Source organism: Melanerpes formicivorus, unplaced genomic scaffold, assembly GCF_026170545.1.
Source record: "Melanerpes formicivorus ecotype bairdi unplaced genomic scaffold, bMelFor1.0.p_v2 SCAF_75, whole genome shotgun sequence".
Taxonomy (NCBI): domain Eukaryota; kingdom Metazoa; phylum Chordata; class Aves; order Piciformes; family Picidae; genus Melanerpes; species Melanerpes formicivorus.
In genome coordinates this window covers 119,602-142,455 of record NW_027142427.1, presented here as the reverse complement: position 1 = coordinate 142,455, position 22,854 = coordinate 119,602, and the positions used below count along the sequence as shown (strand labels likewise).

Sequence of the window (22,854 nt, the reverse complement as noted above, 5' to 3'; positions counted from 1 at the left end):
GGCTGTAAATCCTGTCTTGCACTGGAGCATGTGTTAGGTTGTGGGTATCACAGGTGCTTATTGACAAGGTCTTTTCCCTGCTTTGTCATACTGCTCTGTGAGAGGAGAATTCAGTATAGATGCATAGTTATTTTCTTCTGGCTTTCACATTTGTTTATTAAACCTCCCCAGAGCTGTTAATTAGTGCCCACATTGTCCTTTCAGGCTTTCCTTGAGGTTTGGGGGATAGGTGGCGGCCTCCAAAGTGATGGCAGACTGCAATGAAGACAAGCGGAGAAACTTTTGCATAGCCTAAGAACATAAGCACACAAGACTGTGTTCACTTTCTGCTAAAGAACTTGTTTGTGTGTTAAAGGCACCTCTCTGTTCTGCCCCAAAGAGATGGTCAGCAGTCAGCCTCTCCCCATAGCAGACAGTCGGAAAAGGAAGAAGAAGAAAAGAACCAGACCCACAGATCATGTCCCTGGGAAGTTTGAAGGTTGGTGGCAATTTCTAAGCTTTTAATTCTAATCATAGAATCAAACAGATTGGGAAAGCTGTCAATGGCTCCATGTCCCAGTGGAGGCCAGTGACAAGCGGAGTCCCTCAGGGATCAGTCCTGGGACCTGTCTTATTCAACATCTTTGTGGGGGACATGGACAGTGGCATTGAGTGCACCCTCAGCAAGACTGCTGATGACACCAAGCTGTGTGGTGCAGCAGACATGCTGGAGGGAAGGGAGGCCATCCAGAGGGACCTTGACAGGCTGGAGAGGTGGGCACAGGCCAACCTCATGAAGTTCAATAAGAGCAAGTGCAGGGTCCTGCATCTGGGTCGAGGCAATCCCAGGCACAAATACAGGCTGGGCAGTGACTGGCTGGAAAGTAGCCCTGAGGAGAGAGACTTGGGGGTGCTGGTGGACAAAAAGCTCAACATGAGCTCTCAGTGTGCACTTGCAGCCTGCAAAGCCAATCAGATCCTGGGCTGCATCAGGAGAAGTGTGGCTAGCAGGTCGAGGGAGGTGATCCTCCCCCTCTACTCAGCCCTGGTGAGACCCCACCTGGAGTACTGTGTCCAGTTCTGGAGCCCCTATTACAAGAGGGATCTGGAGGTGCTGGAACGTGTCCAGAGAAGGGCCACAAGGATGATCAGAGGGCTGGAGCACCTCTCCTATGAGGACAGACTGAAGGAGTTGGGGCTGTTCAGTCTGCAGAAGAGAAGGCTCCGAGGTGACCTCATTGTGGCCTTCCAGTGTCTGAAGGGGGCCTACAGGAAGGCTGGGGAAGGACTTCTCAGGATCTCAGGTAGTGATAGGACTAGGGGGAATGGAATGAAGCTGGAGGTGGGGAGATTCAGGCTAGATGTGAGGAGGAGGTTCTTCACCATGAGAGTGGTGAAGCCCTGGAATGGGTTGTCCAGGGAGGTGGTCGAGGCCCTGTCCCTGGGGGTGTTTAAGCCCAGGCTGGATGAGGCTCTGTCCATCCTGATCTAGTGTGGGGTGTCCCTGCCCATGGCAGGGGGGTTGGGGCTAGATGATCCTTGTGGTCCCTTCCAACCCTGAATGAAACTATGAAACTATAAGTCCAACCTATTACCTAATACCTAACACCTTGTGACAACTAAACCATGGCTTTGAGTCCCACATCCAATCCTTTTTTGAACACTTCCAGGGATGGGGACTCCTCCAGCTGCCTGGGCAGCACATTCCAATGGCCAATGATCTGGTTTCCCTCTGCTGTTCTCAGTTTTCCTGGCTAAGCATTATTGGGAAACATCAGAAGTTAGCATTCCTATTTTTCTTTATCCGCTGTGTTTCAGTACTTAGTCTCCAATGGCATCCTGGCCTGCATCAAGAATAGTGTGTCGAGCAGGAAAGTCATTGTGCCCCTGTACTCAGAACTGGTTAGGCCACACCTTGAGTCCTGTGGGACACCTCAATTTCAGAAGGACATTGAGACTCTTGAAGATGTCCAGAGAAGGGCAATGAGGCTGGGGAGAGGCCTCGAGCACAGCCTTGTGAGGAGTGGCTGAGGGAGCTGGGGTTGCTTAGCCTGGAGAAGAGGAGGCTCAGGGGAGACCTTATTGCTCTCTACAACTACCAGAAAGGAGGCTGTAGCCAGGTGGGGGTTGGTCTCCTCCCAGGCAACCAGCACCAGAACAAGAGGACACAGTCTCAAACTGTGCCAGGGGATCTTTAGGTTGGAGGTGAGGAGAAAGTTCTTCAGAGAGAGAGTAATTTGTCATTGGAATGTGCTGCCCAGGGAGGTGGTGGAGTCCCCATCCCTGGAGGTGTTCAAGAGGGGACTGGATGTGGCACTTGGTGCCATGGTTTAGTAGTCATGAGGTGTTGGGTGACAGGTTGGACTTGATGACCTTTGAGTTGTCTTCCAACCTTATTGATTCTATGATTCTTTTTTCTCTTCGTGGTGAAATCTGAATCCTGTTCATCACCCTTTTTTTGTGTTTTTGCTTGGTTTTGAGTGGAGGTAGTGGGTTTTGGGGGGTTTTGTTGTCTGGTTTGGTTTTGTGGTGTGTGTATTTGTTTTTTAACCATTATAAGCAGTGCTGATGCCAAATGTATTGATTAAATTGGTGTGAGCACAGATACTGGGAGGCGTTGCAAGTAAAACAGACTTCAGTGCAACGAACCTGACCAGCATAAAACTTCTTGGTGGGCAAGCAGCATTGCAAGGTACATTGCAAATCAAGCCTTCTAGGTTTGCAAGCACTGAAATTTGAATGATCCTGAAAATGCTACCTCTGCAAGTTGATTTTGTTTTTGGTATGGGAGGCATTTTCAGATGGAGCCAATTGCTTTCCCCCTGGAACAACGGTTCTGTGTGAAGTCAGGGAACAGAGATGGAGCCCTAGAAATTGCTGAGAGATAAAATGCTGCTTTTTCTGAACAAACTTCTAATTTTGAAGCTGAAGTGAAGCCTGTTTCAAATTTTTTCTGGCACTCAAAGGGAAGAAGTGAAAAATGAGGCGTAATTAAGGCTGGCACATCTACTTTAATACTGCATAAGTCTATTTTCTGTGTTCATTACCAAGGGAATTCTTTCAGTTGCTGTCAGAGAGATGCTCTTCAGATGAATGGCTTGACTTGATGTTGTTCACTGAAATGTTTTGATTAACATGTCCCTTCTGCTGGCTTTCTTTGGCAGACTTGTACAAGCTGACTGCTGAGCTGCTTGGGGAGGGAGCATATGCCAAAGTTCAGGGTGCTGTCAGCCTCCAAACTGGGAAAGAATACGCAGTGAAAGTAAGTACAGAATAAAAGCAACAGCACTTCTGTCTGTCATATGCCTTCTTACCACTAGTATCAGTGAAGGCCTGTAATGGAGTGGGTGACAGAGAAGCCTTTTAGAAGGTTTTTAGAGAAATAGAATAAACCAGGTTAGAAGAGATCTTCAAGATCGTTGTGTCCAACCTATCATCCAACACAACCTAATCAACTAAACCATGCAACCAAGCGCCCTATCGAGTCTCCTCCTGAACATCTCCGGTGATGGTGGCTCCACCACCTCCCTGGGCAGCCCATTCCAATGGGCAATCACTCTCTCTGAAGAACTTCTTCCTAACCTCCAGCCTAAAACCTCCCCTGGTGCAGCCTGAGACTGTGTCCTCTTGTTCTGGTGCTGGTTGCCTGGGAGAAGAGACCAACCTCTGCCTGTCTACAACCTCCCTTAAGGTAGTTGTATACAGCAATAAGGTCACCCCTGAGTCTCCTCTTCTCCAGGCTAAGCAACCCCAGCTCCCTCAGCCTCTCCTCATAGGGCTTGTGTTCCAAGCCCCTCACCAACTTTGTTGCCCCTCTCTGGACATGTTCTGGCAAGTCAACCTCCTTCCTAAACTGAGGGGCCCAGAACTGGACAGAGGACTCGAGGTGTGGCCTAACCAGTGCAGTGTACAGGGGCAGAATGACCTCCCTGCTCCTGCTGGCCACACTGTTCCTGATGCAGGCCAGGATGCCATTGGCCCTCCTGGGCACACTGCAGGCTCATGTTCAGCCTACCATCAACCAGCACCCCCAAGTCCCTCTCTGCCTGGCTGCTCTTCAGCCACTCTGACCCCAGCCTGTAGCACTGCATGGGGTTGTTGTGGCCAATGTGCAGAACCCGGCACTTGGATGTGTTCAATCTCATGCCGTTGGATTCTGCCCATCTGTCCAGCCTGTCGAGGTCCCTCTTCAGAGCCTCTCTACCCTCCAGCAGATGAACTCCTGCCCCCAGCTTGGTGTCACCTGCAAATTTACTGATGATGGAGATGATGCTTAAAACGAGCCTGCTCTGTAACTGTTGAGATATCTGTCATCTGAAGTATTGAGAGTGAACTGGCATTTTGACCAGTGGCAATTTGCAAGCAGTAAATGACTGTGGTGCTTGGATCACAGGTCAAGCTTTCCTCCTGTCCTGATTTGGTTGTAATTCTACCAGTTGTTCTCTCTGCTCATGCAAGGGGCAGAATCATTATCTGGCATGCTCTACCAAATTCATGCAAGCTGTTGAGAGTGCTGCTCCAAGTTCAGAGAGCAGCAGTGTTAATGCATGTGAAAAGCTGTCTCTTAGTTTTTAACAGAGGTGACTATTAGGTAACACCATTTTATTGAGGTCCTAAGGCCCACTTAGATATCTGTGGTTATCCTGAGTCCCCCTTCTAACTGCACACACAGAGGAAAGGCTTATGCCTGACTCTTGTTTTTGCAGAAACCCTAGGCGCAAAATCTTAATCCCCTTTAAAAGCCCTCTAGTCCTAAAGCTGCTGTAGTTGTGTAGACCTTGTAGAACAGTTGAAGCTGAATGTCTGGGATAAATAAACAGCTACCTTATCAACTAGCCTTCATCAGATTCCTAGGTAGTACTGGTGAATGGCTACACATTATGTACCAGAGAACTCTGGCTGTGAAGGTGAGCCCCATACTGGATACAAGGTGGTGGTAGCATTTGTAGCAGTTTCATCAGCTTGCAGTTCATGTCCTTGTTCTCTTTCAGCCTCTGTGTGTGTGTGTGAAGGAAGGTGACTTCTGATGGCACTGCAGAGAGGCTCTGGGATTGACTATATGTTTTCTTTAACATGTTAGGTCCTGTTACTTAGTGCCCCATCCAAAACTGCAAGGAGACCTAGTGCCATGGTTTAGTTGATTAGATAGTGCTGGGTGATAGGTTGGCCTCCATCTCTAAGGTCTCTTCCAACTTGGTTTATTCTATTCTATTTACAACTCCTTTCTGTAATTGATGGAAATGTCAGGTCTAAGGTGGAACACAAAACCATTCTGTCCTGTTCTTGACTGTTCAGTGGCTGATGTGACTCAAATCTATCCTTGTTAGAACTCAAAAGGATTTCCTTTTCTGCATGCTGCAAGAGTTAAGATGATGCAAGAAAGATCTTGTGGTAACTGCTCAGTGACTTGTGTCATGTGTGGCTTTTAGTTCCTTTCTTTGCTTCCTGTCCTCATTTCTCTTGTCCTTTGGACGCCTTCCAGAGCTCTGCTGACACTGTAAATGACAGATGAGAAATCAAACAAAGGTGGAGTGTTACAGTATCACTAAGGTTGGAAGAGATCTCAAAGATCATGGAGTCCAACCTGTCACAACAGACCTCATGACTAGACCATGGCACCAAGTGCCACATCCAATCCCCTCTTGAAGACCTCCAGGGATGGTGACTCCACCACCTCCCTGGGCAGCACATTCCAATGATGAACGACTCGCTCGGTGAAGAACTTTCTCCTCACCTCGAGCCTAAACTTCCCCTGGCACAGCTTGAGACTGTGTCCTCTTGTTCTGGTGCTGGTTGCTAGAGAGAAGAGACCAACCCCTTCCTGGCTACAACCACCTTTCAGGTAGTTGTAGAGAGCAATGAGGTCTCCCCTGAGCCTCCTCTTCTCCAGGCTAAACAATCCCAGCTCCCTCAGCCTCTCCTCATAGGGCTTGTGCTCAAGCCCTCTCCCCAGCCTTGTTGCCCTTCTCTGGATATGAACAAGTGTCTCAATGTCCTTCTTAAACTGAGGGGCCCAGAACTGGACACAGTACTCAAGGTGTGGCCTAACCAATGCAGAGTACAGGGGCAGAATGACTTCCCTGCTCCTGCTGGCCACACTATTTTTGATCCAGGCCAGGATGCCATCGGCCCTCTTGGCCACCTGGGCACACTGCTGGCTCATGTTTAGGTGGCTGGCATGCCTGAGAGTCAAGCTTGAGATCAGTAATCTATTTCCAGAGCTATGTGCACGGTTTCCTGCAGTAATGTTTCAAGTTTAAGCTCTAACTCTTCCCGCAGATCATTGAGAAAAACGCTGAGCATAGCCGGAGTCGGGTTTTTCGTGAAATAGAGACACTCTACCAGTGCCAGGGTAACAAGTAAGTACACAAGCTTCTGCTTATTCATTTAAAATGTCATGGGTTTTTCTTTTCCCCCCCCCAGTTTTAACCTCATAGGCCTTGTGAAGGGTCTGGAGCACAAGCCTTATGAGGAGCAGCTGAGGGAGCTGGGTTTGCTTAGCCTGGAGAAGAGGAGGCTCAGGGGAGACCTTCTTGCTGTCTACAACTACCTGAAGGGAGGTGGTAGCCAGGTGGGTTGGTCTCTTCTCCCAGGCAAGCAGCACCAGGACAAGAGGACACAGTCTCAAGCTGCACCAGGGGAAGTTTAGGCTGGATGTTAGGAAGAAGTTCTACCCAGAAAGAGCGTTTGGCCATTGGAATGTGCTGCCCAGGGAGGTGGTGGAATCACCATCACTGGAGGCGTTTAGGAAGAGCCTGGATGAGGCACTCAGTGCCATGGTTTAATTGATCAGATAGTGTTGGGTGATAGGTTGGATTTGATGATCTCAAAGGTCTTTTCCAACCTGGTTAATTCTGTGTTCTGTAACCCCTCTTTGTGTGTGACTAGTTTGAGGAGCTTTGCAATAGTCTCCTTAAAACCATTTGAAACTTGGACTTGACCTGTTCAAAATAAGAATTTCCCCTTCCCATATCTGAAATCTAGGGGAATATTTACAAATTAAAAGTGTCATAACTTGATAACAACCAGGTCAGCATAGCCTGAATGTGCTTCAGCGATGCACTGCTTCTGTCTGAAGGAGGAATTAACATTTGGACACTCCCTGGTGATTTCACCCTCAGCAAAAGCTGACCAGCTTCTCTTGAAAGGAACAGTCTTGCCATTCCTTTCCTCAATGTGTGGTTTGTTCTCCTTTTTGTGTGGGCCTCCCTGCTTTTTGCCACTGGAGCTATTAGGTCAGCCAGAAGCTAATTTCATTTTCATCTGGATGTGTGCTGACTTTGTATGGCCACAGGATGAAGCAACATTAAAGCTGCTGCTTGTGTCGGGGGGGGGGGGGGGGGGGGGGGGTGGGGGGGGGGGAAGAAAGGGAAGGGTTACACAGCCAGTCAGAGCATGCTCTGGGATCAGTTGAAGCTGATTCTGCTACTACACCTTTAAATATCTCTGTTAATGTAGGATGAATACAACAGCTGTTGGTTATACTGCAGTTGTGTGGCTTATGTATCATTTGTGGCCTTTATAGATATTGGCTTTTATATAAATTCAGTGTAGCACTAAAAACTTGTTTATCAAACTCATAGGTTGAAGTTGGTGCTCTAGAGAAGCAGATTAAATCTTTCTTTGGGGTGTAGTTAGAATCAATAAGGTGGGAAAAGACCTCAAAGATCATCCAGTCCAACCTGTCACCCGACACCCCATGACTATTAAACCATGGCACCAAGTGCCACATCCAATCCTTTCTTGGACACCTCCAGGGATGGTGACTCCACCACCTCCCTGGGCAGCACATTCCAATGGCCAACAACTCTGTCAGAGAAGAACTTTCTCCTCACCTCAAGCCTAAACTTCCCCTGGTGCAGCTTGAGAGCAGTAGTGTAGCTGATGGAAGAACTCAAGCTCTTATGACTTGCATGTTGTGTACTGCATGTACAGAAAAACCTGAGTTACACACTTGATTATTCTCAAGGCAGTATGGGGTGTTTGTGCTGCAAAGGCTGTACACTAGCCAAACAGGAGTTAGTCTAAAACTGGAAATGAAGGTGCTGGATGCAACAGATGCCTCTCTCCTTTGAGCCTGGTGATTTCCAGAGAGAGAGAGAATGCCAATCTAATTGGTTTTTTTTTCCTTCTTGCCTTAAGCACAAATGCAATGTCCTGAATTATTGAATGCAGCCTCTTACCAGTTATCTCCCTGTCAATTGAGAAGTAACAGGACTCTTTCACAGTCCTGTCTGAGGCTGGTGTTGGGCCTGTTTTCCCCCCACACTTAAATGTCATTGTGAGTTGGAAACGTGGTTTTAATGCGGTAGGCAACGAAAGCGACTTGTGTAATTAGAACTCCTGGTTACTTCTGGCACTCTCTAATTATCCTTGCTGAAACTCTTGATTTGCTCTGTGCCTGCTCTTCAATTTCTTTCTCTTTTTTAAAGGAACATCTTGGAGTTAATAGAATTCTTTGAAGATGACACAAGATACTACCTTGTCTTTGAGAAGCTGCGTGGAGGTACCGTGCAGTAACTGTGCCTTGGCTCACTGAATCATCCTGGTGGTGGTTGTCTGTGTTTAAAAGCAGCAAATGAAGAACTTCTTTTAAATGCTTCAGGATTTTAAAATATAGTAGTAGAGAAAAATAATACACAAAGCATTAAGTGTAGTTGTTCTTGATGGAAATGGAGAGTAAGCTGAACATGAGCCAGCAGTGGGCAAGAAGGCCAATGGCATCCTGGCCTTTGGTTCTCCTTTAGCTTTTCTTCTGCATCTCTGTGTCAGGAATAGTGTGGCCAGCAGGAGCAGGCAAGTCATTGTGCCCCTGGACTCAGCACTGGTTAGGCCACACCTTGAGTCCTGTGTCCAGTTCTGGGCCCCTCAGTTTAGGAAAGATGTTGACTTGCTGGAAGGTGTCCAGAGAAGGGCAATGAGGCTGGGGAGAGGTTTGGAGCACAAGCCCTATGAGGAGAGGCTGAGGGAGCTGGGGTTGCTTAGCCTGGAGGAGAGGAGACTCAGGGGTGACCTTACTGCTGTGTAGAACTACCTGAAGGGAAGTTGTAGCCAGGTGGGGGTTGGTCACTTCTCCCAGGCAACCAGCACCAGAACAAGAGGACACAGTTTCAAGCTGTGCCAGAGGAGGTTTAGGCTGGAGGTGAGGAGAAAGTTCTTCCCAAAAAGAGAGATTGGCCATGGGAATGTGCTGCCCAGGGAGGTGGTGGAGTCACCATCACTGGAGGTGTTTAAAAAGAGCGTGGATGTGGCACTTGGCGCCATGGTTTAGTTGATCAGATAGTGTTGGATGATAGGTTGGACTCCATCTCGAAGGTCTTTTCCAACTTGGTTTATTCCATTCTATTTACAACTCCTTTCTGTAACTGATGGAAATGTCAGGTCTAAGGTGGAAGCTTTAGAATACAGTTAGTAACTCAGAGTACCTTCAGGAAAGGGGGAACACATGATATCAGGTATTATGCATGATCTTAGTGCAGCATTGATACACTCTAGTAGCATTTTCTTCTTAGTCATTCCCCTGTTTGGTCTGTGGAAGTTGCCTGCTGAGAGAGGCTGTTTGAAATCAGAGAAGGGAAGCCAGAGATGTGTGATACTTGGCACTAGCTCATCATTATTTTCTGAGGTTCTTTTCATATGAAACCACAGGTTTGTGACACTTCAGTTCCTGCCAGCCAAGCATAGTAGGACAGTGGCAGTTGCAAATAGCACTTACAAATCACTTCTTGCCCTGTGCATAGTGAGGTCAGGTCTCCCTTTATGGCAGACCAGTAATGACTATTACATCTTTTTTTTCCCCTTATAAAAGCAAAAAAGCCTGTTCTCAGCCCTGCCAGCATTGAGAGTAAGGTTTTTCCATGTCACCTATTGCTCTATCAGGTTCAATCCTGGCCCATATACAAAAGCAGAAGCACTTCAATGAACGAGAAGCTAGCAAAGTGGTGAGAGACATTGCCTCTGCTCTGGATTTTCTTCACACAAAAGGTAAGAGAGGAGAAGGCTGTCTCCATCTTTAGTTGATATTGTACAATTGGGTCATGGGGCACATTTTGTCTGTAATTAGTTGGGTTTTCTTCACACAACAGTATGAGATTTAACACATCCAAGTGCCAGGTTCTGCACATTGGTCACAGCCACCCCATGCAGTGCTGCAGGCTGGGGTCAGAGTGGCTGGAAAGCAGCCAGGCAGAGAGGGACCTGGGGGTACTGGTCAATGGTAGGTTGAACATGAGTCTGCAGTGTGCCCAGGTGGCCAAGAGGGCCAATGGCATCCTGGCCTGTGTCAGGAATAGTGTTGCCAGCAGGAGCAGGCATTCCGCCCCTGTACTCAGCACTGGTTAGGCCACACCTTGAGTCCTGTGTAGACAACAAGAAGGTCTCCTCTGAGCCTCCTCTTCTCCAGGCTAAACAACCCCCGCTCCCTCAGCCTCTCCTCACAGGGCTGTGCTCAAGACCTCTCCTCACCCTTGTTGCCCTTCTCTGGACATCTTCAAGAGCCTCAATGTCCTCCTTAAATTGAGGGGCCCCACAGGACTCAAGGTGTGGCCTAACCAGTGCTGAGTACAGGGGCACAATGACCTCCCTGCTCCTGCTGGCCACACTGTTCCTGATGCAGGCCAGGATGCCATTGACCCTGGCCACCTGGGCACACTGCTGGCTCATGTTCAGTCAGCTATCAACCAGTACCCCCAGGTCCCTTTCTGTTAAGCTACTCTGTAGTTCTTAGTTCCCCTTCCCCTGAACCAGAGGGGAATGATTCATTAAAATGGCTTTAGAGCAGCAATCCACTTTGCTTCTTGTTGGTCCAGTGGGGCCATGGCTTGCAGAATCAGCTCCAGCACCCCCTTTCCCTTTGTTATTCCCTTTGTGGCTCTTCCCTGTGACATTAAAATAATTAGCAAGTAGCATGCAGCACACTAAAGTAAACAGGAAATTAAAGCAGCTTTATTGCACAGCTTAATGGTGAAGTGCTACATCTAGATGCTTCAAAAAAAAAAGGAAATGCAAGGAGGACAACTTATTCTTCTGCCAGTCATTTAAAACCCTGCTGGATGATAATGCTGCCTTACACCCACTTGGAATCTGTGTGCTTTATTGCTAATAATCCACTGGAGGAGTGTTTAAAGGCAGTTGTTTTCTCTCAGTGCTGTGTGCAGCTGCAAAAGAAAATGTTATGCAAGCAGGCATTTGAATTCAAGCAGCCATACAAAGCACTGTTGGGTTTCACATTGCAAGCCAAGCTAGCTGTTGGGAGTTCTGTCAGCCTTGCTGGAAATGTCAGTGTGGGTCACCCTGATGGATTCATTACGCCGTCTTCCCTGCATAAGCAATGAGAGCTGCACCATTACCAAAGCTCTCTGATTCCTTTAGATCAGTGCTAGCCTATGCTGCTGATCATAGTGTCATAGTATCAGTCAGGGTTGGAAGGGACCACAAGGATCATCTAGCCCCAACCCCCCTGCCATGGGCAGGGACACCCCACACTAGATCAGCCTGGCCAGAGCCTCATCCAGCCTGGGCTTAAACACCCCCAGGGACAGGGCCTCAACCACCTCCCTGGACAACCCATTCCAGGGCTTCACCACTCTCATGGGGAAGAACCTCCTCCTCACATCCAGCCTGAATCTCCCCACCTCCAGCTTCATTCCATTCCCCCTAGTCCTATCACTACCTGAGATCCTGAGCAGTCCCTCCCCAGCCTTCCTGTAGGCCCCCTTCAGATACTGGAAGGCCACAATGAGGTCACCTGGGAGCCTTCTCTTCTCCAGACTGAACAGCCCCAACTCCTTCAGTCTGTCCTCATAGGAGAGGTGCTCCAGCCCTCTGCTCATCCTTGTGGCCTTTCTCTGGACATGTTCCAGCACCTCCACATCCCTCTTGTAATAGGGGCTCCAGAGCTGGACACAGTACTCCAGGTGGGGTCTCCCCAGAACTGAGTAGAGGGGGAGGATCACCTCCCTCGACCTGCTAGCCACACTTCTCTTGATGCAGCCCAGGATCAGTGTGCACTTTGCGGGCTGCAAGTGCACACTGAGAGCTCATGTTGAGCTTCTTGTCCACCAGCACCCCCAAGTCTCTCTCCTCAGGGCTGCTTTCCAGCCAGTCACTGCCCAGCCTGGATTTGTGCCTCGGTTTGCCTTGACCCAGATGCAGGACCCTGCCCTTGGTCTTGTTGAACCTCCTGAGGTTGGCTTGTGCCCACCTCTCCAGCCTGTCAAAGTCCTGATGGCAGATTTCAAATCCTGTCTTGAGGAGTGTGCTGAAGGGAAGACACTAGAACTCACTCCCCCAGAATTTGGTGGGAGATTTTTCTTTCCCATGCTCTGAAGCAGTATCGAGTGTGCTTGGAGTGCAATTCTTTTAAACAAGGCTGGAGTGCAGTTAAATTACAGCCAAGATGCTGCTTTGATTGGATTTTCTCTTCTCTTCTTTTTTTGGCTTCTCATTTTCTCTTTTCCCCATTACATTTGATTATATTAAATGGAGAACTTCCAGAAATTGTTTAGGCATTTGAAGAGCTGCTTTGACGGTGCAGAACCGCCTCTGTGTGTGAATTGCATGGAGAGAGAACTCTCTGCTTCCCTGTTGGATTTGCGTTACTTCAATAGCAGCTGAATGAATGAATGAAGAGGCCCTTTGGTGCTTCTCCTTTAGCTTTTCTTCTGCATCTCTGTGTCAGGAATAGTGTGGCCAGCAGGAGCAGGGAAGTCATTCTGCCCTTGGACTCAGCACTGCTCAGGCCACACCCTGAGTCCTGTGTCCAGTTCTGGGCCCCTCAGTTTAGGAAAGATGTTGAGTTGCTGGAGTGTGTCCAGAGAAGGGCAGCAAAGCTTCCACATCTTCTCCAGGGCTTGCATCCGCCTTGCAAGCTCCACCTCATCAAAAGGCACCACAGGGGTTTGGAGCACAGCCCTGTGAGGAGAGGCTGAGGGAGCTGGGGTTGCTTATCCTGGGGAAGAGGAGGTTCAGGGGAGACCTTATTGCCATCTACAACTACCTGAAGGGAGGTTGTAGCCAGGTGGGGGTTGGTCTCTTCTCCCAGGCAACCAGCACCAGAACAAGAGGACACAGTCTCAAGCTGTGCCAGGGGAAGTTTAGGCTTGAGGTGAGGTGGAAGTTCTTGCCAGCAAGAGTGATTGGCCATTGGAATGTGCTGCCCAGGGAGGTGGTGAAGTCCCCATCACTTCAGGTGCTTAGGAAGAGACTTGATGGGGTGCTTGGTGCCATGGTTTAGTTGATTAGGTGGTGTTGGATGATAGGTTGGACTCGATCTCAAAGGTTTCTTCCTACCTGGTTTATACTATTCTATTCTAAATGCTTCCTTAATAGATCCTAGGGCCCTGCAAGCAGTACCAAGCATTCCTAGTAAAAAATGCCTGGGAATTCAAGCCAGGTGTGCAGAAAGCAAGTACAAGCTTCACTGAGACTGATGTGGGTGAGTTGATTAGATGGTGTTGGATGATAGGTTGGACTCAATGATCTCAAAGGTCTTTTCCAACCTGGTCTATTCTATTCCAACCAAACTCTTTAATTGTTCTGCTGTTTCAGCCATGAGTACTTACCTCACCATTACAGGGGATGGTATTTTCATTAGTATCTTGGGGGGGTAACTTTGTGCCTTGGGTATTGTCTGTGCTGGAAGGAGTTCAGCAAGCCACCAACTGATCCATCTGGAAAGGAGAAGATTACTGTAGAAGGCACAAAAATCTTTTGCCTATACTGTGTGCACATGTAAACTTTACTGCAGGCCAATCATCTTGATGAACTGGGTTTAATCAGCATGAGTAACTTGGGCTAAGGCAAAAAGCTCCAGTGGTAGCAGGTCCTTATTTGCTTGGCTGACTCTCACATTCATTTTTAAGGATGATAAGGGTGTAGCAGGTTGCAGCAGGGACTCTTAATTGCAAAGTGTGTCTGTTAAATTATTTGCAGTGTCATTAAGGGGTGTGTGTGTGTAGCAAACTCAGGCCTAGAATACCTCCTAGGCTACCTGCTAATGAAGAGAGCTAATGATGACAGTATCTCCTCTAACAAACACTGTACTCTTGTTTAGGTATTGCACACAGGGACCTGAAGCCAGAAAACATCCTGTGTGAATCTCCAGAAAAGGTGCTGCTCTGGACTCTTAACCTTCTGAGGAGTACTTTTGGACTTGGCTTCCAAAAACAGCCTTCTGTCTTCTCTTGAAAACCTATCATGGAATCATAGGAGAGTTTGGGTGAACCCCTTAGTGACCTTCAACTAAACCTGGCAGAACTGAGGCCTGAAAAAAAAGACAGACTCAATTTTTCTTTGAGCTGTAAAAATGTCAGCATCTGGCTAAGAGATCAAGCCAGGAGTTCTCAGAGTGCATGGCAATTGGAAGTTGGCAGCTTCTCTGTTCTGAGGCAGTACCCAGATGGACAAGCAACAGTTTCCAGCTGATCCTGCTAGGTGTTATTCCCAAACTGCCCCAATGTGTACTGGCATTTACTAGCCCAATAATGTGACAGTCAGGTGCTGCTTGCATGGGAGTAACTGGGGCAGGTGAGGCAAATGCAGGGAGTGGATTGTAGGTCTAAGAGTCAGGATTTCCCCAGCCCTGCTGCTAAAACAGCTTGTGTTCTGTCCTGGGCTTTTCACATGGTGCTGTATTCATGTATGTGTTGGTTTGATTCCAGTTTTCAGGACCTCTTGCTGCTCTCTCCTTGGTTTTAGATATCACCAGTGAAAATATGTGACTTTGATCTTGGTAGTGGGGTGAAGCTGAACAGTGCCTGTACCCCAATAACGACTCCTGAGTTAACAACACCGGTAAGAGACCTACTGAGGCTTTGTGTTTCTTTTCCTCTTCTACCATAAACCACTTTTATCTCCAAAGGGCTTACTGCCCCTTGCATAAAGCACCTCCTACAATATACTTACTTACTGCCTGAAAAGCCTGATAGCTAATGGATAAGATCTGAAAGATGCAAATGAATGTTTTGACTCTGCATGGAGGAATCTTAGGTTCCCTATGGAACAGCTTATGATTCTACTCAAAAGCAGTAGATTTCTGCTACTCAAAAGCAGCAGGAATTTTTTTCCTGGGATGCATGCTCACAAGATGCTACAAAGCTGTTGGCAATTCCTCTAACCTGAGCAAAGCAGCACTTTTGATTTGGCCTCACGAAATGAGAGACGCAATGAAACTGCACTGGTTCCCAATGCCTGATTCTGCTTGTGAACCAAACTGCCTACTATAAAGAATGAATGATAAACCTGAATCTTGTTTTGGTTTGACCCTTGCTTTGAAACCTTGCCTGAACTCTCTTCCCTAGTGTGGGTCTGCAGAATACATGGCACCTGAAGTGGTTGAAGTCTTCACAGAAGAGGCCACCTTCTATGACAAGCGCTGTGATCTTTGGAGCCTGGGAGTGATTCTCTACATCATGCTCAGTGGTTACCCCCCTTTTGTGGGCAACTGTGGCACAGACTGTGGCTGGGACAGAGGGGAAGTGTGCAGAATTTGCCAGGTGAATGTGCATGCCCTGGGTGGATGTGGGGAGAGCATGAACTGAGGGTGTGAGACTTGCTGTAATGGCAGCAGTGAAGGCCTGCTTGTAAGCCTAGCAGCTATCTGGGAGGATAAGCTGTCAGAGAGGAGTGAGGGTGATAATGTAAAGTTAATTGAGGATATCTCTTGGTTGGGCAGAAGCCCCATCCCTGGAGGTTTTTAAGGCCAGGCTGGATGTGGCTTTGAGCAACCTGACCTAGTGTGAAGGGTCCCTGCCCATGGCAGGGGGATTGGAACTGGATGATCCTTGAGGTCCCTTCCAACCCTAACAATTCCATGATTCTCCTCCCAGTGTGAGATCTCAGAACATCTTTTTCTCTCACCCCGCAATCCTTCTGTATTCTGTAATTCTTGATCTGATTTGTGGTGGTTTCCACAATTCCTCAGATAAAAAGTTAAGCCCTAGAAGAGTCTTCACGCAGGGGCCTGAATTTATTCATTCTACGCACTGTGCACATCGGCTGCACTGTTATGGTGGGGGTGGGGGGAGGTGTTTACAGCAGATAGTGTGTCATGCCCCTCTTGGGATGTGCTGAATCACACTGTAGAGCTGTCTGTCACTCCCCATTGACTCCATAAAGAGACTGGATGGTTTCAGTTGTCACCCACCACATTAGGCAAGTGAGAATAGAATAGAATAAACCAGGCTGGAAGAGATCTTTGAGATCGAGTCCAACCCATCATCCAACACCATCTAATCAACTAAACCATGGCACCAAGTGCCACATCCAGTCTCCTCCTAAACACCTCCAGGGGTGGTGACTCCACCACCTCCCTGGGCAGCACATTCCAATGGCTAACCACTCTCTGTATGAAGAATTTCTTCCTAACATCCAGCCTAAACCTCCCCTGGCACAGCTTGAGACTGTGTCCTCTTGTTCTGGCACTGACTGCCTGGGAGAAGAGACCAACCCCCACCTGGCTACAACCTCCCTTCAGGTAGTTGTAGACAGCAATAAGGTCTCCCCTGAGCCTCCTCTTCTCCAGGCTAAGCAACCCCAGCTCCCTCAGCCTCTCCTCACAGGGCTTGTGCTCCAAACCCCTCCCCAGCTTTGTTGCCCTTCTCTGGACACCTTCCAGCAACTCAACATCTTTCCTAATCTGAGGGACCCAGAACTGGACCCAGGACTCAAGGTGTGGCCCACCAGAGAAGCTGCACTCTTGTTGCTATTTGAATTAAATAATTCTTTCTCCCCTCTCTACTAGAACAAGCTTTTTGAGAGCATTCAGGAAGGCAAGTATGAGTTTCCTGAAAAGGACTGGTCCCACATATCCCCAGAGGCCAAAGATCTCATCTCGAAGCTGCTGGTTCGTGACGCCAAGGAGCGGCTGAGTGCTGCTCAAGTCTTGCAGCATGCCTGGGTTCAAGGAGTACGTATGCCCCTTGCACATACAATGTTGCTTTTAAACACAAAGGGCTGTTCTTCTTCCAAAAGTGACAAACAAGCTGTTCCCCATCCCTCCCTGAGCTTGTAATAGGGTCATTTTGTGGTTTACTGCTCAGACCTTGATTAATCAAGTGTAACGTAGGAGCTTTATTCCTTATCGAGCTCTCTGTGGTAAATATTTGGATGGATTTGTCAAGCTTTCAGTGGTTCTGTTTGTTTGTTAATGATTGCTCTGTGTATTTTAAATGGCTTTCTTGTGAATAGCAGGCACAGCAGTGCACAAATGGCTATGTTACTCTTTAATGCAGTAATGCAAAATGCTGGTGGGTAGGATTTGGAAAGAACAGCCACGTCCTCTCTTGCTTTAGTTCCCTGCTCAGGAAAGAAGGGATGGACCCTCTGGAGAGCTTCCAGAGCTCTAGTCTTATACCTGCAGAGTGGTGTCCTCTTGTGAGGGGACACAAATCATGAAATACCCAGTTGTAAATGCACAGTGAAGCACTTTTTATGCCACATCCATTAGTTGCTCTAAAAAAATTGGGGTGGTTGCCTGGATATTGTCTCTTGGGCAGGGTTGGTTCCCAGCTACTAATGCGTGGCTAAATTTTCTTAACTGCTTCTTCTAGCAGGCTCCTGAAAGGGGATTACCTACTCCTCAAGTTCTTCAGAGGTAAGTAGTTGGCTGTTTGTAAACTGGGCCAAGAGTCATAGTATCATAGTATCATTCAGGGTTGGAAGGGACCACAAGGATCATCTAGTTCCAACTGAATCACTGAAATCATTACTGAAAGAATGGGGAGAGGTAGGGGGTGCCAAATTGTGAGGGTAAAGATCCCTGCTTGAGAGTGGAACTTCATAAATGTACAGCACTGATGTTTGTTAGGTTTTTTCTTTCCCCCTAGAACATCAGAAAATACTAAAGCTGTGATTTTTCTTTATGATCTAACCTTGCTTGGTTAGGGGGAAGGCATTGGAGCAGATCCCTGTGGTGCAGCGCTAATCTTAGGCAGGAAATAATGATGGTTTCAGCAGTTTGCTGCCCAGGAGGTTTTAAAAAGGCATAAAGATGTGTGTTATCCAAAGAGACTATTTTCTGATGGGTGGATAATGGTCTTCATACTCATGCATCTGACTTCCATTGTAGCTGGTGGTAATCACAGTATCAATTTAAATGTGAGCAGGGCAAGCCTCGCTTAAAGTGATTTGATGGCAGATGCTGTACGCCAAAGAGCCTGAGTCACACATCTGTTTCTATTTGTGCCTCTGCCACTGGTGATTCCAGGTAGCTCTTTGCATCAGAAATGCTTTCCCCTAAGCCAGGTGTGCAGGTACAGTGGGACTGCTGTTCTCTGGAGGAAGACTATGGTATTTATACTCCTTTACACTGGTCCATATTCCTTTTGTGCATGTAGTGCAGCCAGGGATCATTCTTTAGACTGGTGACAAAGGCTTTAAAGGATGGTGGCCTGCCAAGGCACCTGCTTTCCCCATTTCCTCCAGTATTCAGTCAGCAAGTCACAAACCTCAGCCAGTTTCATCAGCAGAGGCACTTTCAGTTGTTCATGTGGAGTTGGAAATGCTACAACCCTGAGAACGAGCTACACAGCCCTTGTACAGCAGCAGCACAGGTCTGAGCCATTCTCAAACATGGCACAGGAATGAGCATCCCCACTTCTGCCTATGCTCTGACTGTTCCCTCCTATGAGCTGTGCTGCCCTACATGCCTATCCTTTTGTAACATGTAGAAGTTAAGCATGGTTTCTCAGATGGTTTCCTGGCTTTACATAGTGGCCTAGAATGTTAGGGGTTGGAAGGGACCTGTAGAGATTGTGTCCAAGCCCACTGCCAAAGCAGGATCACCTAGGGTGGGCCACACAGGAGCACATCCAGGCAGGTTTTGATAGTCTGCAGCGTGCACCAGTGCTCTGTCACCCTCACAGTAAAGAAGTGTCTCCTCATGTTGAGGTGGAGCTCTCTGTGTTTCACCTTACACATCAGAAGTTCTTGGCAGAACAAGGTCTAGAACTGTGGCTGTTTCCAGAATCCCAGAGTGGTTTTGTTGCCGCTCCTTGCAAGGAGGAGGGGTGCAGATATTTCCCTGCTGTGTCAATGTTTTGATAAGAGAAATAAACTGCCTGGGAATCATAGAATTGTCAGGGTTGGAAGGGACCTCAAGGATCACCTAGTTCCAACCCCCTTGCCGTGGTCAGGGACACCTCACACTACATCAGGTTGCCCAGAGCCACATCCAGCCTGGCATTAAAAACCTCCAGGGATGAGGCTTCCACCACCTCCCTGGGTAACTTGTGTCAGTGTCTCACCACCCTCATGGGGAAGAAATTCTTCCTAGCATCTAATCTGAATCTACTCACTTATAGTTTTGCTCCATTCCCCCTGGTCCTATCACTCCCTGACATCCTAAAAAGTCCCTCCTCAGCTTTCTTGTAGCCCCCTTCAGATACTGGAAGGCCACAATGATGTCTCCTTGGAGCCTTCTCTTCTCCAGACCGAACAGCCCCAACTCCCTCAGTCTGTCCTCACAGGAGAGGTGCTCCAGCCCTCTGCTCATCCTCATGGGCCTTCTCTGGCTGCATTACGGCACCTCCAGATCCTTCCTGTAATAGGGGCCCCAGAACTTGAATGCAGTGCTTCAGGTGGGATCTCGTAAGTGTGGGAGTAGAGGAGGAGAATCACTTCCCTCGACTTGCTGGCCATGCTTCTCTGGATGCAGCACAGGATGCGATTGCCTTTATCACGGGATGAGTTTAACCAGGTGAAGCCTGCTTGTTGTAACTGCTTTGTCCTTTATTTCCCCTTGGCAGGAACAGCAGCACGAAAGACCTGACCCTCTTTGCCGCTGAGGCCATCGCCCTCAACCGCCAGCTGTCTCAGCACGAGAACGAGCTGAGCGCCGAGCAGGAGAGCGTTGCCCATGCCGTGTGCTCCATGAAGCTTTCCCCGCCGTCCAAGTCTCGCCTCGCCAAGCGCAGAGCCATGACCCACGCCACCAAAAACAGCGACTTCCAGCCAATTCCCCTGGCCTTTTAAACTTCCTTCTGGGTTGTGTTGTTTTTTATTGGCAAGATCAGTCTGTGTTCCTGCTTGGATTTGCAGCGCTCATGAAAGCTGCTTTGCCTCTGACACTTCAATGATGAAGCTTGCTCTTGTGCTGTGACCTGTAAATTGAAGGGGACAGCTTTTAACGGGGATGTGTTTTGGGGTGGTTTGGGGTTTGGCTTTTTTTTGCCTGTCAGATTTGGTGCATTAAGATAATGTGTCTGATCTTTTTTTAAACTGGAGGAGGAGGGGGTTTTGCTGCTGGATTACCTGAGGTGATAAGTCACTCAGCTTTCCTTGTTTTACTCTGAGAAGAGCATGCTTTAAAATGCAAACCTAAAAGCATCAGCAGAAGCCCCTTCCCTGCTTGGTCTAGCAGAGCATCAAACCTCTGCCTGTCTGTGGCTTCTCTCCTTGATGGCACATCTTGCGTGGTGCTGCCGATGCTGTCAGCAGCAGGGACTGTTTTCAGCCAACAGCAGCCTCCTCTTTTACTGTCGACTCAGGAACTGGAGCCCACCCAGCCATCATCTTCATCACCTTCACTGGGTTTAGATGGTGTGAGGATGATGATGGGAAGGTGCAGGGATTGCTCAGGCTTGTAGGGATGAAAAGGGACCGGGTTGTTTGGGGGTTGTTGTTTTTTAACCTGTTGATAGTTTGGGTGTCAGAATGTGGGAGGAAAGCTGGGAGTGTTGTTTCTTTCCCTGGCATCTTTTTTTGTTGTTAACTAAAATCTATTCCATGTCTTCTCTTCTCTTTTTTCCCAGTTTTTAAAGCTTTTTTGGTTGTTGTTTAACTCTGTCCAGCTTGTCCCCTTCTGACAGTTGCATTAAGTCTGATAACCACGGTACTAAGCAGACTGTTAACCAGATGCTAAGTATAAACTGTTACATTCTTTTCTGGGCAATGCTACCCTCAGTTAGAGCTTCCTTACTGTAAACTTGTGGGTTTTTTTTCCAGGTCCTTTTGTGTGTGTGTGTGTTTATTTTCCAGGCCCTTTTGTGTGTGCTACCTGGAGTTCTTAATGTGAATGGACAAGCTTCGGTGAATTGTGACGTGAGGATCATTTGGGGTTGTCAGATGCAGAGCTACATCTGGACAAAAAAAATGGTGCTGCAGCTGTTTGTGTTCTGCCTCTGGCAGTGATCTTGGGCTGGGTGCCTAGGTTTTTACTCACAGTTTTAGTACTAGGGTGCACCCCAGGGGTCAGGGATAACTGGGGTGCCTAGATTGTTACTTGCAGTTTTAGTACCGCGGTGCGCCCGGGGGTCAGGGATAACGGGGAAGGGTAAGCTGAAGGCTTTGAGTGACCAAGGTGGCATGTCCACGGAGAAGGACATGGATCTCAAGCACTTTCTGAAATGTAAGCTGTGAAAATTAGGCTGCTAAGATGTCCAACGTGATGCACCTTAAACTTGCCATCCATTTCTGAAACCCTTTGCCCCAGGGCATTGTGTGCAGGGTGGAGGAGACCCTCAAGCACCGGCACCAAGCCTTCCCCAGCAGAACGAAAGAGGGGACAGGGAACAGGCACATGGAAGTTGAAGGCTGAAAGCTGAATGTCTTTGCATGGCCTCTTCAGAGTGGTTTTACCTTTATCTTTTAGCAGTGTGCATACAGCTATTTTTATACAACAGTCTGTATTTTGTGACTAATATTAAAGTTATTTAAAAGCCTTTTATACAGCCTGCCAGAGGACAGATACAGAATGTATTTTACTTGGTTATTAAAATGCTTTTAAGTTATGGATTTAACACGTTTGCCAGTACTGGGTGGTGCTTTCTTCCCCCCCCTCCCCCCTTGCTTTTCAGTGACACAAAAATAAATGCACTCTTACTTTTCTGTGTGGTGTTGGATTTAACATGGTTTAAATCTCTGAAGTCTAAGAACTCTAAGTCTCTGGAGGGCTGAGCCCAGAGAGTGGTGGTGAATGGTGCCACATCCAGCTGGCAGCCAGTCAGTAGTGGAGACCCCCAGGGATCAGTGCTGGGCCCTGTGCTCTTTAACATCTTCATTGATGATCTGGATGAGGGCATTGAGTTGATCATCAGTAAATTTGCTGACGACACCAAGCTGGGGGCAGGAGTTGATCTGCTGGAGGGTAGAGAGGCTCTGCAGAGAGACCTCGACAGGCTGGACAGATGGGCAGAGTCCAAGGGCATGAGATTTAACACATCCAAGTGCTGGGTTCTGCACATTGGCCACAGCAACCCCATGCAGTGCTACAGGCTGGGGTCACAGTGGCTGGAGAGTGGCCAGGCAGTGAGGGACCTGGGGGTGCTGGTTGATGGTAGGATGAACGTGAGCCTGCAGTGTGCCCAGGCAGCCAGGAGGGCCAGTGGCATCCTGGCCTGCATCAGGAACAGTGAGGCCAGCAGGAGCAGGGAAGTCATTGTGCCCCTGTGCTCAGCACTGGTCAGGCCACACCTTGAGTCCTGTGTCCAGTTCTGGGCCCCTCAGTTTAGGAAGGAGGTTGACTTGCTGGAACGAGTCCAGAGAAGGGCAACAATGTTGGTGAGGGGTTTGGAGCACAAGCCCTATGAGGAGAGGCTGAGGGAGCTGGGGTTGCTTAGCCTGGAGAAGAGGAGACTCAGGGGTGACCTTATTGCTGTCTACAATTACTCGAAGGGAGGTTGTAGCCAGGTGGGGGTTGGTCTCTTCTCCCAGGCAGCCAGTACCAGAACAAGAGGACACGCTCTCAGGCTGTGCCAGGGGAGGTTCCAGCTGGAGGTCAGGAGGAGGTTTTACACAGAGAGATTGCCCATTGGAATGGGCTGCCTGGGGAGGTGATGGAGTTGCCATTGCTGGAGGTGTTCAGGAGGAGACTGGCTGGGGTGCTTGGTGCCATGGGTTAGTTGATTAGGTGGTGTTGGATGTTAGGTTGGACACGAT

General features: G+C 48.3%; 1 protein-coding gene across 8 annotated transcripts in view; it reads left to right on the top strand.

Annotated features, from left to right (window-relative positions):
- Positions 1 to 21,804, top strand: part of MKNK1 (MAPK interacting serine/threonine kinase 1) — a 33,320-nt gene extending 11,516 nt beyond the window's left edge. For 4 of the 8 annotated variants that reach the window (XM_068163888.1, XM_068163883.1, XM_068163887.1 and 1 more), the window contains 11 exons: positions 356 to 478; positions 3,144 to 3,241; positions 6,259 to 6,338; positions 8,412 to 8,485; positions 9,859 to 9,963; positions 14,033 to 14,088; positions 14,677 to 14,772; positions 15,279 to 15,473; positions 16,721 to 16,885; positions 17,529 to 17,572; positions 19,725 to 21,804. In XM_068163888.1, the coding sequence (XP_068019989.1) occupies positions 382 to 478; positions 3,144 to 3,241; positions 6,259 to 6,338; positions 8,412 to 8,485; positions 9,859 to 9,963; positions 14,033 to 14,088; positions 14,677 to 14,772; positions 15,279 to 15,473; positions 16,721 to 16,885; positions 17,529 to 17,572; positions 19,725 to 19,950 (1,236 nt within the window). In that variant the 5' untranslated portion in view covers positions 356 to 381 and the 3' untranslated portion in view covers positions 19,951 to 21,804. The remainder of the gene's footprint in view (positions 1 to 355; positions 479 to 3,143; positions 3,242 to 6,258; positions 6,339 to 8,411; positions 8,486 to 9,858; positions 9,964 to 14,032; positions 14,089 to 14,676; positions 14,773 to 15,278; positions 15,474 to 16,720; positions 16,886 to 17,528; positions 17,573 to 19,724) is intronic. The other 4 variants (XM_068163885.1, XM_068163890.1, XM_068163884.1 and 1 more) reach the window with 3 other exon arrangements.
- The last annotated feature ends 1,050 nt before the right edge of the window (positions 21,805 to 22,854 follow it).